A 17753-nucleotide genomic window follows, 5' to 3' on the forward strand; every position below is an offset into this window, starting at 1 on the left:
TACTGGTATTTAATTCATTAAGCAGTATAAAATAATTATGAGACTCTATGTAACATAAATGTACATAACATTCTCTAAAGTGCATTTTAGTGGATCAAGTAGAATTCATCACAATAATTAGTTTTCTTTAATAATAAATTACCCATGTCATATATATATACACATTGATGTAGCAGCTCTTTTTTACCCAAACATCAACAACAACAACAACAGAGTGAGATAAATAACCATTTAGGCCGAATTGTCAGGATTGGTGGAGTGCAGGATTCAGACGCCAACTAGACCGGGATGTAAAATCGAAAACAAAGTTTATTTAAGTCTCTCCAACGGGGCGGCAATCCATAGCGCGGGATCGTAGAAGCGGAGGTGGGATCTTCCCACCGGGACTGCACGGGAGAACAACCAGAGGTCAGAACACCCAGAGGCTTCCAAACACGAAGCAAACGAAGTCATAACCAAAGGCACGAGGGGCAGAGTCGAGGTACCGCAGGGTAAACATGACGATCTTGCGATGAGGGCCTGGGATCCCGGTCCTTAAATACTGGCTTCCCTCATTCGATTCAGGTGTGCGTCCTACTCCGTCTGCTCCGCCTACGCCCACACACGCCCACACACACAGCCAGAGACATCTGCGGGCTGTGACACCTATCTGCAACTGTCCACACCCAAAGTGTAAGAGCGCGTTGGCGGAAGTTCATATTTCTGAGCTCACTCGTCCGTGTAGAAAGCCAGGATATCGGCTCTTACCGGCAGTCGTGACGTCACCAGTCTGACTTGGTGAGTGATCATCCGTGCAGCTCACCAGTTCGATTGATCCCCACATCGCAGGCAGTCTACTTTGTTTTCCCGCTCCGCTCTTCGCGCTCCTAACAGCTGTTCACCTTCCACCCGGAAGCTGCTTCCTCCCTAATTAAACAGCTGTTGCGCCACACTGTGGGCTGACCACGGGGCCGGCCGTGGGCTGGCTTCACTCCACTCGCCACAACAAGGACTGAGGGTTCAGTGTGAACCACAGAACACTGGGTCTGTTGTCCTCGCTGTAGTTCGCAGTCGCCATCAGCACATTTCCAGCTTGTGTAAACACAATAAGAGCAAAGGTCAGTCTCAGGTCACGTTCTCTCACTGGCTTTCATAGTTACACCATGGAAGTTTGCTTTTGATTGACCCCCCCAAAAAAAAGAAAAACGGTGCGGCTCGCGGGACGGAGGAAGGGACACAGATCGTAAAGCAGTTCATTTACCCTCTGAGATGTTAAAGTGCGTCGGCTTGACGGTGAGTTGTTGATTAAAACCACGTCAGAGGAGCGCAGGTAGAGTTTACATCACAACGGCAGTCCTTCCTGGACGCTCACTGGATTCCTTTTAGATCCTTTCTTGTGGTAAGTTCCTGATGCTGGATTAGTTTTCATTTCAACTCACTTTTTAAATTTGGGTGTAACGTGAAACCGCAGTAGTGATAGGAAATTACTCGGCTTTGTCAAAATTGCTTTTTGGTTTTTTTAAACAGAAAAAGCTGAAACTGCTTCCTACAATGACAAACAACAACAATACTAATACTACCAATATTGGCACTGCATTGTATTTTATATTGGAAAGAATGTTGGTGTTTTTTTTATTGTTCTCTTTTATATTTCTATCTTTGACATATTCATGTATAATGTGGCACATGGACAAATTGCATTTACAATTCCATTGTTTTTAACAATGACAACAAAGATGAACTATTCAGAAAAAAATGAACCCAACCTTCCACAAAAGCAGGTTTGTGGACTACAGTCATAATGAAGATTATACAATGATCACTGTAAGGTCCTGCATGCCAGGTTTTAGACTAAATGTGCAAAAATAATAATAAGAAGAAGAACAGGAACAGAAAATAAAGGACAGAAACTAAGGATTAACCTTTGAAACAAGTGTTTTATTTTTGATGTGAATGCAGGATGCATCAGCATTCGTCTTTGTAGCAGGTTTGCTGAATGTGAGATTGTATTTCCAGATTATGTGAAATGGTGGGAAAGCAGGTGTTATGAAGATAATAGACATTGTGGTACAGACAACTGTGTCAAGGTGTATGTAGGTCAGATATAATGATGTGGGTACCTAGCTCCAATGAGTTTTTATGAAAATATACATCACCTTTGCATGATGCAGCAGAATAAGGATTTGAGGATTTCTTCTTTACCTTGATAGTGTTTTCTGACCACATGCGTCACTTGTGCACTGAATGATTGCTTGTCCACAGAGAGGGGGGCCGCTGTGCAGAGATGGCTATGGTATGCCTGACCGACTTTGAGGAGTACGCGAAGGAACACCTGTCAAAGGCCACCTGGGATTATTACGCAGCCGGAGCGGATGAATGTTGCACCAGGGACGACAATCTTCTGGCGTACAAACGGTAGACTGGAGAAATCACAGCATGGGTGCACTTTTAAGGCCCTCATGCCAATCTGCTCTTCTAAAAAGACTGCATTGTTTCCACGACTGCATCAGACACAGAACATACTGAATTTAATGTAACATACACAGTTTAGCTGACAGATTCAAAGAGTTCAATCCCAGGCTGCAAACTTCACAGGGCACCGTTTGTTTTTCACGGACTTTTGACTCCTGTAACTGGTTGGAGCTCTCAATGTGTAACACGTTGCCCTATAATCACTAACAGGTTTTAAACAAAGGAATCAGGAAGTACAACAAATAATCCGTTTTAAAAGCTGCATTTCTATTAAGATTAAGATGCATTCATGAATTATTTTTTTAATTGAACTGTGTTTGATTTGAAGGCAATTCTTTTCAGCTTGATTTGATCCCTTTAATATGATGGTATCTCATGTTCATTATGGGCAACATGCTGGGATATTAAAACCAAGCTCAGGCTGTCATGCATCTTCAAAGAAAGATGATTTTTTTTGAAAAAATAAAGCCATTGATTAGTATCAAGTGTATTTCAATTAAAACAGTCCCTAAAATAGTGAAATGAGTATTGTTGTGCCTGGACACGTGGATAATGTGAAGCTATATGGTTGTGTGTTCTGCTGTCAGGATCCGCCTGAGGCCTCGGATCCTGCGGGACGTGTCGGTGAGCGACACCCGGACCACGGTTCAGGGGACAGAGATCAGCTTCCCGGTTGGTATTGCACCTACAGCCTTTCACTGCCTGGCTTGGCATGAAGGAGAGGTGGCAACGGCTCGGGGTGAGGACTCAACGTGGACAAATTAAGATCATCTTTGAGATAACGTGTCATTTTGAATTATCAGAGAGCTGTGAGACTATATGAGTACATAAACAAAGAAGAAATAAAGACAAAGTGCACCGTTGGCTGTTGAAAACAACAAAAAGATCAAATCAACCTTGTTGGACAATAAGAGCCAACGTTTCCTCGGCCTCAGTGAAAACGTCAATGGAACTGAATCCACACGTGCAGTAATAGACAGGATTTTTCATCATATGGAGACTTGGGCCCTGTTTACACGCCAACCATTACGAGTCTATCCGTGGAAAGTTTCTTTCACAGGCTCATCCCTCCTGCAGGAGTCTATTTAGCCTGTTACTGCACGTGCGCATCTTTCCCCTCCCGTCCCCTTCCATCCCTGGTAAACAAACATGGCGACCCGCAGTGGTTTGACTCGCTGTCAGTATTCTAGTTTTATCGTCCATATCAGTAGTTTAATAGTTGAGACTCTCCCTGATAGCATCTGATTCCTCATCAGTCCATGTGGATGTCAGGTTCTCTTCATTGTCTCCATGTTTATAGCGTATTCTTCTCTGCACACATCTCTGTGTGGTTTCATTACAAAATCAAGCAACAGCGCCCTCCCATGGCCCAGCATACTAACTACATTGTTGTCCCTGTGTCTGCTGCTGCAGTGTAAACACACACTTTTTTTTTTTTTTTAACGGATTAGGTGTTGTCACGTGAAACGTTGTGTAAACAGGGCCTTATAGTGATCATATTGTTGGAGGTAGAACCACCAACAATAACATCATCTCTTACGGACTGCTTGATGAACTCAACTCAACTTTATTTATAAAGCGCTTTAAGCAGCCGTTGCTGAGACAAAGTGCTGTACATTGAAATAAAAATATAAGAGGCAAAATAAAAAAGTTAAAATAATAAAAACAATCAAATGGTAAAACAATAAACAAAACATAAAAAGTTAAAACAATAAGAGAAAAACGAAGGCACTAAAACCAGAGCAGAGTCTCACGCTGAGGTAAAAGCCAAAGAATAAAAATGGGATGAAGACAATCATAATAATAATCACTTTCATCACTCAATCTTTATGATTTTCTTTATTAAACTCATTGTAAAACTGAACTTTTATCACATTCAGTCAGTTTTTCACAATATGTACTGTATTTTCAGGACTTAAAATCACTTATGTTTGTTATATGGCTGATCAAGTGACCATTAGATGGCGCTGCATATCAAGACAAATGCTACTACAGTGCCTCTGAAAAACTTCCTGTACCACTGACTTGTAATGATGGTTAAAAAAAGAATATATAGAGAGCAGAAAGTGGAAAATCAGCTGCAGAAAGAGATGAGAAAGTTGTGAGGGATGATGCAGTTATCATGTATCATTCAGGCACAAGGAGGTTCTCTGTTCTGTAGAAAGAAGGAAAAGTCATACTTTACAACAAGGCTTAAAAAGTAAAGCTGTTATTTAATGGAAAATATGATAATAATAATGTTTTAAGGTCTGATTTTAAAGATGTTTGTCAGAAGGTTTGTTCTTCAGGGGAGGAGCGATGGAACTCCTGTGCAAAATGCATCTGACAAGTAAATGTAACTTCAATGTAAACTCAACAATAAGTTAGTATCTTTACATTGATACTTCTAGTATTGAAGTGAAAGATATTTGTTCTAAATACAAGGCACTGACTAAATACAAGGCACTGACAAATAATATTACCCAATATACATAATAAATTCAGCTACACAACAAAAATTTATCTTATATGTACTGTGATTTCAAAACACCAAATACTGCATTACCTACAAGCTATCAGCATCCTCAAGCAACACACAGTGATAGAATGAAGATATACAAAGACACAATTAATTCACTTGACTTGGATTTAATTTTTCATGCCAACAAATAAGTAAGTTATTTAGATAAAGAACAATCTTACTTGAGTGTGTGTGTGTGTGTGTGTGTGTGTGTGTGTGTGTGTGTGTGTGTGTGTGTGTGTGTGTGTGTGTGTGTGTGTGTGTGTGTGTGTGTGTGTGTGTGTGTGTGTGTGTGTGTGTGTGTGTGTGTGTGTGTGTGTGTGTGTGTGTGTGTGTCCATTGTGAAAACCCAGTAGTAAAAGAACAGTAGAATTAAAGGAGCAGTTAATCCCAGGTGCGTGTTGCCAGGCAGATTAGGTGCAGTTGTGTCTGTTGTCATGGAGACGCTGCATTTGACACTGAGGAGCAGAGCTGACCGTCACAAACGACTGATTCATATTTGTGAATGGAAGATTTTTTGCAGTTCTTTGTAAAAAAAAAAATTGGAAAAAGCTAAATGGCTAACAAAAATCACAGCACACCATTCCTGAACGTTCTACACATTTTGATATGTTCTGTGTGTCTGTGCTCCCAACGGTGCGGGACTGGTCATGTGACGAAAAAGGGGCAGAAGAAGAAGAATAAAAAAAATTTTTAAAAACGTGGTCCGAGGAATAGTAATCTTTGCATCTTGCCACTAGTGATGCACTGTGCCACTCTTAATTCCACCTTTCAAGGCCACCATCTTTATTTTTCAATCTGGTCTGCAGCCACCGAAGCCCTGAACACCTGCTACATCACCAGCACGTACTCCACCTGCTCGGTGGAGGAGATCGTGGCCGCCGCGCCCAACGGCTACCGCTGGTTCCAGCTGTACGTGTACCGCGACAGGAAGCTGTCGGAGCAGATCGTGCACCGGGTGGAGGCGCTGGGCTACAAGGCCCTGGTCCTCACCGTGGACGTGCCCTACACGGGAAAGCGCCGCAACGACATCCGCAACCAGTTCAAGCTCCCGCCGCACCTCAAGGTCAAGAACTTCGACGGAGTGTTCCAGGTAACTTTGTTGAAACATGAGAAACGCGTTGAGGGGGACGCGGGTGTGCTAACTGGCCACTGTGCTCGGGCGACACGCACCTGCAGCAGGAGGCGGCGGGCCCGGAGGAGTACGGGATACCAGCCAACACCTTGGACCCCTCCATCAGCTGGAAGGACGTCTACTGGCTGCAGTCCATCACCCGCCTGCCCGTCATCATCAAGGGCATCCTGACCAAAGAGGACGCCGAGCTGGCCGTGGAGCACGGCGTCCAGGGCATCATCGTGTCCAACCACGGGGGGAGGCAGCTGGACGGGGGGCCGGCCTCGGTACTCACACACCACTTCGTCTTTTCACTCCTCAAATGGCCCAAGAGTAATAGATTACACTAGTGATGGCTAGCCTGAAGGGGGGGGGGGGGCTAGAATACAATGACTTTGTTAAAAGCCCTCGTTTAAGGCGCCACACAGGACTGGAAAACTGCAGATTTATATTAATTTGACCTTTATTTACACAGATAATCTCATTAAGACACATTCTCATGTTGAAGATATATGAAACACATACTATTAACGAAATGCTTTTAGCTGAGTACAAAGGCCTCTATCAAAGAGCATTGTATAATGATAAGGAACAACAGCCTGAGCCTTCAGACATTCTCAGGAGATTTTTCAATCTCACATTAACTTAACCAGGGGAATGTGATCAGTCAGTTCCTGGTCTGCAGGTTGATGGAACGTTTTGTTTTTTTTCTAATTCTGTACAAACTGAGTGAAGATATCCTGAGATTGGAACATTGGAAACCAGAAGGGTTCATATATCCTGGTTTTGAGTCTTTTCTGAATGGAGTTTGAATGTTCTCTGTGTGCGTATGTTATTTTTCTCAAGCCAAAAACTTCGAGGTGTTTGAGGCGAGCTTGACACTCTGGGGGTTTAAATGTGAGTCGGTGAGATTGTCTCTCAGGTGACCTCTTCAGGGCGTTCTCGCTGAATCTGTCCAATTTCCACGTCCTCCTAGTGAATTTCCTTTTGCTGATGCAACAAATCTTGTGACTATTTCTGGTGTTGGAGACATTTGGAGACTCTGCTGTCATGGACACGTCCCTCATGACAAAGCACTGACACAGACGTCTCTCCAAGCAGCATCCAGGACTGCAGATGCAACAGTTGTGCTCAAAGCCACCGCTGACTGAGAGCACTGGATGGATTTAGTCTCACACACACACACACACACTAACAACTGTGGTAATGACACGTCGTGCTGCTCTCACAATCAATGTGTTGATGAATCAAATAAAACTGGGCCAACATGAGAGTTTAATACAAGCTTGAGATATTTCTCAGCTTGTTGAAACGTGTACACACACATTCTCATTCAGTGGCTTTTAAAGTCATTTCACCCCGATCATGTGTTTGCAGATTGACGCCCTGTCGGAGATCGTGGACACGGTTCAGGGCAGGATCGAGGTCTATGTGGACGGAGGGATTAGGACGGGAAGCGACGTCCTGAAATCGCTTGCCTTGGGGGCCAAGTGTGTGTTTATTGGTCGTCCAGCAGTGTGGGGCCTGGCGTACAAGGTGTGTGTGAACCTCGGCCCTCGGCCCACTGACAGACAGTCGTTGACTTTGATGGAGAGATGACAGAGTAAAATGTTGTTTTCAAGTGTGGACTGACCGTTTGACACTGTGGAGCACTTCTTCTGTTGAATCTCAGTCAAATCCAGGAAATCAGCCACTATGTGAGCGAAAAACTCACTTTACAGAAAATAAATCTTTCAGTAAAAATATTGATTATATATGACATTGATTGATATGATATAGATTGTCAGAAACGTCAAAGAAACAAGATACCGTATGACGGCGCTTGCAAAGTTACACTCCAGCTTATATTTAACTTTGATCATGTCTTAGGGTGAAGAAGGAGTGAGAGAAGTCCTGCAAATCCTGAACGATGAGTTCCGTCTGTCCATGGCTTTATCAGGTGAGTTTGGTATATATGCAGCTGTCGGAGCGTTATGGCTCGAGGTTCTGACAGCACACTTGATACAGACACACCTGATTACACTTTTCTTTTTACAACAGACATACGGTGAATGAGCTTGTGTCCAGAAACCACAAACATTAACTGTCATTATTTCTCTTTGCCCAGGTTGCAGGAACGTTGCTGAAATCAACAGAAACCTTATTCAATTTTCCAAACTCTGACATGCCAACAAGAAGCAGCAGCGACGATCAGAACGTGACTCAGGAGCTCCAGATTTCTTCACAACGAAATGAAACATGGATACCTTTGAAGTCATGTTTTGTTTTGTTTTTTACCATGCCATGCAATTTAATATCTATAATAATTAATCTATAATCAGGAAACAGCTGGAGCCCAATATGTATTTATGCAGACGTGTGACAGAATATCTTGCTTAAGCTGAGGGTTGGAAATACATGTATCAAGTGAAAGTGTTTTTTGACGGAAGAGGTGGAAGTATTTTCAATGGTATATCTTTTGATTTCGCTGTAATAAATATAGCAGGTAAAGACGGTTTGGTGAAATTTGGAATGTTGCTTGTGGTTCAATAAATCTGCTGAGGCGACGCACACCAGCTACTGCAGTTCCGCCTTTTTAAGACTTACACTTTGTGAAATTGTCTATAAAACTAAGGTGAAAAAGCACTGTTGATAGATTTGAAGACAAAAACAAAACCTTGAACTTGCATCCACAAGTAAGCATAAAATCTCACTTGTAAAGATCAATTAAATGGTAAATGGTCTAGATTTATATAGCGCCTTCTAACCACACTGAGGTAGTCCCAAAGCGCTTCACATATCAGTCATTCACCCATTCACGCTCACATTCACACACCAATGGGACAGAGCTGCCATGCAAGGCGCTAGTCGACCACTGGGAGCAATTTAGGGTTCAGTGTCTTGCCCAAGGACACTTCGACTCATAGACCAGTGTAGACTGGGATCGAACCTCCGACCTCTCACTCCGAAAGACGACCACTCTACCACCTGAGCCACGGTCGCCCTAATAAAGCTACAGGTAGCGCTGTCAGGTCCTCGCACACCAACGCACGTGTGAATGTGTTGCATGTCGAGATTTTGTGCACGTTGTACTACTTCCTGTTTCCAGCAGGTGGCGCTATGCCCAATGGTTTTCATCATCTTATGGCCGTGATCAGACCGGGACTCTAATGCAACATGAAAGGTTTGAATTTACAGTTAGTATTGCCACAGTTACCTTGGAAAAGTAATCTGATTACTGATTACTAGTTAGTCCTTTATAAAGTAACTTGGTTACTTCACTGATTACTTGTTTTCAAAGTAAAAAAGTTAGATTACAAGTAACTTTTTAGTTACTTTCAGCAGCAACAACCATGAGCAGCCACTCCACTGTGGGAGCGCGCCGTAGCAGCGCCGCGGGTCTGTGGTTTCTGTTCAAAAGTGAGGCAGCGGCGGTCAGCGTTCTGTTCAGCGATGCAGCGGCACTGATCGCGGGGATGGACCGCAGACGCAATGCAGAGAAGCTTGGAGCTCAGAGCCTCCGTGTTCCGGCGCGGAGCTGCCGGAGCGCGATCAGCGCCGGAGTGGAGTGGCTGCTGCTGCGTTTGAGCAGAAAGCTCAAGGCTCCCGTGTCCCGGAGCCGCACACCCGCACCACGGCGCACCTCACGACTATGCTGCAAACAGAAAGATCCAACACAATGCAGTCAGTCCCAAGCCACACACCAACACTAAAGTCGAGCAGCAAAGGAAAGAAAAGGGAAAATAAAACAAAAAAACAACCAGTGCAAAGCTGACCACACTGACAGCAGAGGATTCATCCAGCCGACACATTAAAATATTGAGGGCATGTAGAAAATCACTGACCAATCAGCAGACGGCTCCTCAAACTCAGACCCGTTCCGTGGTCCTGGTACCCCAATGGAAGGCTAGCGGAAAACCTGCCGCCTTTGGAGCGTTTGGAGCCGTTGTTTTTGCATTCCTGCGGTGGAAACACATCAGAAACCGGTCAATCCCCGCACTTTTCGTGCAGTGGAAACGGGGATTTAGTGTCTGTGTCTGTTTGGAGGAGAACAGAGGAGCGGTCAGTTCTGTTCAACAAGAAAGAAAGAAAAACGTCCTGCTGAACTTTAATCTGATGACTGGTTTGGAAATAACACGTTAGATTACTGGTTACTAAAAAAATGTGGTCAGAACACGTTAGTAGTTAACGTGTTACCAACATCACTGTTTACAGTATACTTAATGTTTGATGGCAAATATTAAAATTTGTGGTGTGGGCACGTCCTCGCCCTCAAGTGGACCCATGACTGAGATTCATGTGATGAGGACCGGACTGTGATGAAACATGTGAAATTTGAGGCAGATCAAATCACGTTCAGATTATTTACACTCCATTTTTTGTTTCCAACAGGTGGCGCCATGGCTGATGGCGTTAACTGTTGTATGGCTGTGATGAGGGCCGGACTCTGATGCAACATATCAAGTTTGAGGTCAATCTGATTGTGCTCAGTCTATTTATTATACATTTCCTGTTTCATGGCAGTCTCGATCATTGCCACGTAAATAGTGGTCCGTTTGAGGTCAGTCTGACTATGTTCAGGCTATTTACATCGCACTTCCTGTTTCATGGCAAATGTGACCCCTGCCACAACGTCAAATTGCGGTACGACTGAGAGTCATCATGTAGTTGTGTTGAGGACTGGATCTTATAAACTGTTTTAACTTTGAGGCCAATCTGACCACATTCAAGCTGTTTATACTGCACATCCTGTTTCATGGTGAATATTAAACTTTGTGACATGGTTGTGGCCATGCCTTCATACTTTATTAATAGATTTTGAGAAGTTTTGCTCATCAATCCCTTTTTTATCACTTCACCAATTTTCAGATAAATTGGAATTACCATCTCAGACAAGGTCGCCATCAGACATGGTGTTTACACACACCTCCTGTGTCCAGCAGGTGGCGCTATGGCTGATGGTCGTTATCTTCATATACTTGTGATGAGGGTTGGACTCTGATGCAATCTGTCAAATTTCATGTCGCTCTTCGTGGCGTAGTCATGGCAACACTAAAAAACCTTTGTGGGAGATTTTGATAACTTTTGCCTCTAGATGCCTTTCCTATCAAAAGAACCACAGTTCTAGTAAACTGGAGTTTTGCCCTGGGACGAATTCACTCTGGAACATTAGCAAATTTGAAGAAAAAATCACAAAAATCTGCAATTAACCTCCAAATATCTCACTTTGTTTTTGTTCATCTTGGCCTGACACACGTGTGTGCCAATATTTGTACCTGTCTGTGAAACGGGATTCTGTGGCTACTTTTTTCCAATTTTGCAGGTGGCACCATTGAGCCAATTCACAAGTAATAAACGAACAAACAAACGAACAAAGAAATCATCATAATCCCCAGGGTTTCAATAGGGTCCTATCCACGGTCAGTGCCCTATTGAAACGAATTAGATTCAAGATGGCCGACAACAGACCCAAAAGTCCAGATGGAAACTCCTGATCCAAACCAACGCGACGTGCCTACAGCGCCACCATCTTGTAGATCTCATGTGAAACATATGGATCACAGGCTAGAAAATCCACAAAAACATTCGGAGCTCGCTTGCTAGTTCACGTAGCACAAGTCATACCTCATTTACCTCATCGCTTTTCCCCCTCCCAATAATTTTCCATGAGGTGTCCATGGGATAGAGCTTTTCCTCAGCTTTAAAATCAGATATTTAGTCACAAGCAGCAATATGAGGAGTCTAGTGTTTTATATCTATGATCCGAACGTCGACCAGGTAAAACCATTCAATCAAATTTCGTGGGTGATTCAATGTTTGTTATGGAAGTCAAATTTTACAAAAGTTAGTTATTGTAATGATTCTCCATGCCTCTAAACAAGATGTACACGTGTGGACAGAAGAACTTATTCTTGTGAGTGTAGTTGAAAATGTTAACAAAATGTGAGATTGAAAATGTATTTTGGGATGATTTTGGCAGAAAATAGTTTACTACAATACAAGTAGATATAGCATGCTTTGTAACTAAATCTACATAGATTTTTATATCATTTGTCTCATGATAGTTTTCTTCAACGGCGTTATTCTGTGTCATCAGACCCGTTGCCTGAGAGTTGCAGCCATCGGGCATAGTGCCACAGTTGTTGCTATGCACTAGCTGCATATCCAGCAAGTTCTTCATGGCACTTTGTGTTTTATTGTGATGTTTACCTGTGTACCAGAGTTTTGTATTTGTGTCTTCTCTTCTTTTAGTTTCATTCTGTTTGACTGTCAGTCACTTATGGTATTGTAGTTCCTCCTCAGCCTTATTCCACTTGACGCTTTTCCACTACATGTTGGTACCACTACCAGGTACCTTCAGGTACCTGCTATCAGGTACTTTCATGGTACCTGCTATCAGGTGCCTAAAATGTGAAAATCCCATAAAATGTGAAGCATGTGACCCTGGTCAGTGAAAGGTGCTATAGAAATTAATTTTACTGACTTACTTACTTACTAACTTAACTTACCTTCATGGTATCCACTACCAGGTACCTTCATGGTACCCGCTACCAGGTGCCGAAAATGTGAAAATCCTATAAAATGTGAAGCACTTTGTGACCCTGGTCTGTGAAAAGTGCTATAGAAATACATTTTACTTACTTACTTACTTAATTACTTAACTTACCTTCCTGGTACCCGCTAACAGGTACCTTCATGGTACCCACTACCAGGTACTTTCATGGTACCCACTACCAGGTACCTTCATGGTACCCACTACGAGGTACCTTCATGCTACCCGCTACCAGGTACCTTTATGGTACCCGCTACCAGGTACCTTCATGCTACCCGCTACCAGGTACTTTCATTGTACCCACTACCAGGTACCTTCCTGGTACCCACTACCAGGTACCTTCATGCTACCCGCTACCAGGTACCTTCCTGGTACCCACTACCAGGTACCTTCATGGGACCTATGCCGTCGAGGTTCCCAGTGAGTTGAGGCTAGTAAAAAATGTGACGTCGGCAGACGGCAGCCTGATTGGCCGGAGCATCCCGACACAGAGGAGTCAGATAGCGGCTCGTTAACCCACCATGTTTAAAACCCGATGACAACAAAAACGCTCACAAACAGATGAATGCACAGAAACCAAGCAGTGGCGCAGCAAGGAGCTGCAGACGTTTCTCTGTCTGGAGGCGACCAGAGGATTCAGGAGCTCCACAGAGCGACACACTACCAGTATCAGGAGTTCTCCCAGCCACCATACCATGGGTGTTGAGGATTAACTGTCATGGATATTTTGTTGTTGGTGTTGGTGCTGCTTGGAAATAAAGTGTTAAAACAAGGTTCTTCTGTCAGGAGTATTTTATGGGGATCCCTCTGCAGGATAGTGTGCGACTCACAAGCTGTACCTGTGTGTCTTAACCAGTGAGGAGGAGAAGGAGGGTGGAAAGCCGGCAAAACACGACTGTTGAAGTTTCAGCAACAACAAGATGTTCACCTTGAAGTTCAGAGTTCTCACACAGATAAGGCTTTGCTGGAAGAAGGAGTAGGGGAATCTTTGCTAGGTGAAAGCCAGCTGGAAAGGGAGTGAGGAAGTCTGCTAGTTTGAAGCCTGGGGAATAGAGAGGCTTGTAATAACAATTTACAATGCAGCCTTCATGAGACAGTTAGGTTCACAAGGTCCATTATGAGTTTATGCACAAATAACAATGAGTATAAGGCCAAGATATAATGTTGCCATGACAACTGGTTCCCTTGTTAACTGGTGACCTTCTTCCTCCAGCAGCTCCTTTTCACAGCAGATGTTAAAAACCTGACCAGAATCTGTAGCTGATCTGGAGAACGCTGTTTAACCACATTTCCTTTACATTTTAAAGTATCGTAGTGTTTGTTTGTCTAATTTTAACATCAGCTGCTGCTAACAGCTGGTCGCAGAAGCCACCAGTTAACAGGGGCACCAGTGAAACGGAAACACCGGGCAGGGAAGCACCATTGTAACAATTCACGTTTTGTAATTTAATGACTAAAAGTATACAAATATATACTATTTAATTTATTATTTAAGCTGATATGTAATGCGCATTTGCTCTGCATCATATCGGGGGGTTAGTTGTACATGACGGGGAAAAGCTCCGGTGACTCCGCCCACATTGCGGTTGTACTATATTGTAATGTAAAACAACCGAGGCTGAGGCCAGTAGAGGCTGAGGAGGAAGTAGTGGAAAAGCTTCCATGAGCTACCAGAAGTAATTAAAGGATCCAGGCTGCAGCTTTCCTGGCTCTCAGAAGAGTTTTCTGACTGTTTAGTCCCTTTGACGCTGCAGCAGGACGACACACAAGACGCCGTCTCTCCTCGCTCTTTGTTCATAGACGGAACGGAGCTGGATGGCTGTTCATGCGTCTCCACTGACAAATGTTGTCGATGGTCCGAAAAAAAACATAACAACTGGTTACATTTTCACTACGCCTCCGTTAAGGTACCGAACACCAAGGAAGGGCCTGTGAGGAGGAGTGACCATGCAGCCGTCTGCTGATTGGTCGTGACGATAGTCACTCTAGACTTGCTCACAAAATTTTAATATTTCATTAGCCGTAACACTCCTGTTGTTTACATGCGCCGCTTTGTGCTCACTGGTTCTTTAGTTAACTGGGTTTATTGAATCGTCAGTAACAGGAGGCGGAGCTTCAGTAGAAGCTGGACGTTGCTGATCACAAGGAGAACGTTTAAGCTGAGTCACAAAGAACGTGGCTCAAGGTTTTTACTCTGACGAGTGCTTCCATGTTCTTCGCCCGACACAGACCCACGTCGTACACAATCCCACCTACATTTTAACCGTACTGTCTGTGGCCTGGGACCGCTTTGCCGCTACCGTACCGTAACGTACCATAGCGTACCATACCATAGTGTACCATAGTGTACCATAGCGCAGTATACGTACCATAGCGTACCATACCGCCGTGTACCATAGTGTACCATAGCGCAGTATACGTACCGTAGCGTACCGTACCGTACCATAACATCGCATACTGTATGCTATGGCATGGTGTACTGTAATGTACTGTAATGTAGCATAGCACAGTGTACCATACTGTAGTGTACCATAGCATACCATATCGTACCATAGCATACCGTAGCGTAGTGTACCGTACCATAACGTAGCATACCGTACCGTAGCATACCGTACCGTAGCATACCGTACCGTAGCGTACCGTAGCATAGTGTACCATACCCTACTGTAGCATACCTCACCATAGTTTACCATACCATAGTGGTGGCATATAAACAGTTGAATGTGGTCAGATCAGCCTCAAAGTTGACAGGGTGCATCAGAGACCATCATCACAGCTACGTCACAATGACGATCACCAGCAATAGCACCACCTGCTGGAAACAGGAAGTGAGGTGTACATGCTCCGTTCTGGCTGAAACTTCACACGGTGCATGAGAGTCCATGTCTGATCACAGCCTGAAGACGCTGACATTGATCAGACATAGCGCCACCTGATGGTAGCAAGAAGTGGTGAGATGTCCACAAAACGTCAACATGCAACCCATTCCAACATGCGTGGGTGAGCGAGGACCCGGTCAACTGCTTGCAGCTTTAATTAACAATAATATCTCAAAACACCAGGAGGTCCAGCATTAAACCACTAGTAACTACTTGGGCAGCCATGTTTCAAAGCTCTATGACTAAACGTGCAGCTAAATAGATTCAGTGTTTAAAACAACATGGGACATAGAAAATACTGTAGTACAGTTAAATTCACATTGAAATGTCTGCTGGAGCTCAATTCATCACAGAATCATCATGCACTCTTGCACAACTAAATGTCACTTGTTTCACTGACATGTATGGAGTGCATTGATGTGGGGAAGACACAAACACAGAGAAGCAGAAGTAGCACAGGAAGTGACTGAGGTCTCGGTTTGACTAGAGAAGCGCTGATGCTCACGGAGGCACTTCCACCGTACGAGCAGCTGGTGCCGTGCAGCAGAACACTTCTTCTACTTCGTTCTCAGAGTTTGGGTCGGTTTACACAGGCAGGCTGGAGGGAGTTCTGGGATCCGGGCTGCTGAGGAAGCTCTCTTCCAGGTGAGTCACCTGGAGACTTTCAGGCAACTCCATGCACTCAACGCCAAAAACCCTTGACAGGAACGTCAATTCAGACCGAATGAAACAGTCAGTTTTACTCACAATTTAGGATTCAGATCCATGACGAAGATGTTAAGATGTCTTTTAGAGCAGGAATCTAATCACCTGCCTGCACATGGTACATGTACATGGTACACTTCTTGATTTAGTCTTTGACAATGAAGAGACAAGGTTTGCAATTAAACGTGTGTATTGATATGTTTGAGGCCATTACAACTGAGGCCACGCCGGCACTGTTTGCCCCCTCATACATGATAAACTGTATTCACTTTGTGCAACAAGCATTCAAAGACCGCACAGGATGAAGAGATTGAGCTTGATAACTGGGGCCTACTGGCACATTAAAACTGACTCATTTAATCTACTTTATAAGACTGTTTTCAGCCAAATTATACAGAATTGTGTGTATATCAATTATATTTTCATTGTAAAACAAAAATGAATACTGTTTATGCGTGACATATTGTCAAATGTTTATATCGGATATGTTTAATGTAATATTTGGAATACTAAGACATACTAGAAAGGACAAAAAAAAAAAAACCTATATTTTTTTAATTAAAAAAATAAACCTCAAGCTGATTTTGTCTGAGAGAAACACCCATCTTTCTTAAGTTCTTGAGAGAATATTTAACTGTGAGCAAACTAAGTAAATGAACATTGAAAATGTTACTATTGTGTTATTTACCTGACAATTTCATATTAATATTGTTAAATGCAGCTGGATTTCTGCAAAGAACGCATTAAAAACATGAACAAAAGCTGTGTTGTGAAATGTGAATTTGAGACACACAAAGTGAATTTGTGATGGTTTGTTGTGTCCACAAGTTTGCACAATAATTCTTAATTAACTTCAACCAAACTCAGATATTTGTCTTTTTTGTACATTTTCTGAGGCTTTTTTCTGCTCAGGTCCTAAAAGCACTAACAGTCTCATGCAACCATTTAATTGATATAAAATGTCACTGATTCTGGTCTTTTGTCTCCTCGTAGGAAGTCTCACCGGCGTAACAACAGCCCCCAACCCCAAGAGGTCAATGAAATGGGGTGAGAAAGAATGTGTGCAGCTTAGTTTCCCCTTTCATAGTTCAGCTTCTCACTATTTTTTTGCAACCTATGAAATGAAACGTTGAGGGTGACTCTACTTACAGGAATTAAGTATTTGTGATACAGAATATATTCATGCACATGAGGAAGTATAACAAATGAATGAGCCACTTTAGCCTTGTCTTCACCACCCAATAAGTGCAAGAATGGAACGAAGCGGTACGGAGCAGTAAGGTAAAACTCCCCAGAGCCAAATCTGGTGTGTTTCCTGCAGAAAGTAGGTTAAAAAGTAGGCGGGGCTTAGAGCTTCACAGGTATGTCACGTTACAACAGTAATCTCAGCCGGGCGGCAGATCTGGACCTTATGAATCCTCTGCTGTTGTTTACATCCTCCGCTTTGCACTCGTTGTTTAGTTAACTCTTTTGTTTTGCAGCCACAGAGCTGCAGCTGCATCTTACATGTTGGTTTGTAGAGAGAGAAAACGCCGTCCGGCACAAAACCTCAGGTGCCGCGGTGTGAGACGC

At 43.4% G+C, this 17753-nt stretch overlaps 1 protein-coding gene across 1 annotated transcript; it reads left to right on the forward strand.

Annotated features, from left to right (window-relative positions):
* Window positions 1-2242: 2242 nt before the first annotated feature.
* Window positions 2243-8228, forward strand: hao2 (hydroxyacid oxidase 2 (long chain); the record flags this gene model as incomplete). The annotated part of the gene is made up of 7 exons (XM_080498371.1): window positions 2243-2394; window positions 3039-3190; window positions 5761-6044; window positions 6131-6352; window positions 7443-7601; window positions 7935-8004; window positions 8173-8228. The coding sequence occupies exons 1-7, from the start codon at window positions 2264-2266 to the stop codon at window positions 8226-8228; spliced, it is 1074 nt and encodes a 357-aa protein (XP_080354497.1). The 5' UTR covers window positions 2243-2263.
* Window positions 8229-17753: the final 9525 nt, after the last annotated feature.

The sequence above is a fragment of the Blennius ocellaris genome, assembly GCF_963422515.1.
Source record: "Blennius ocellaris genome assembly, chromosome: 6".
NCBI lineage: Eukaryota > Metazoa > Chordata > Actinopteri > Blenniiformes > Blenniidae > Blennius > Blennius ocellaris.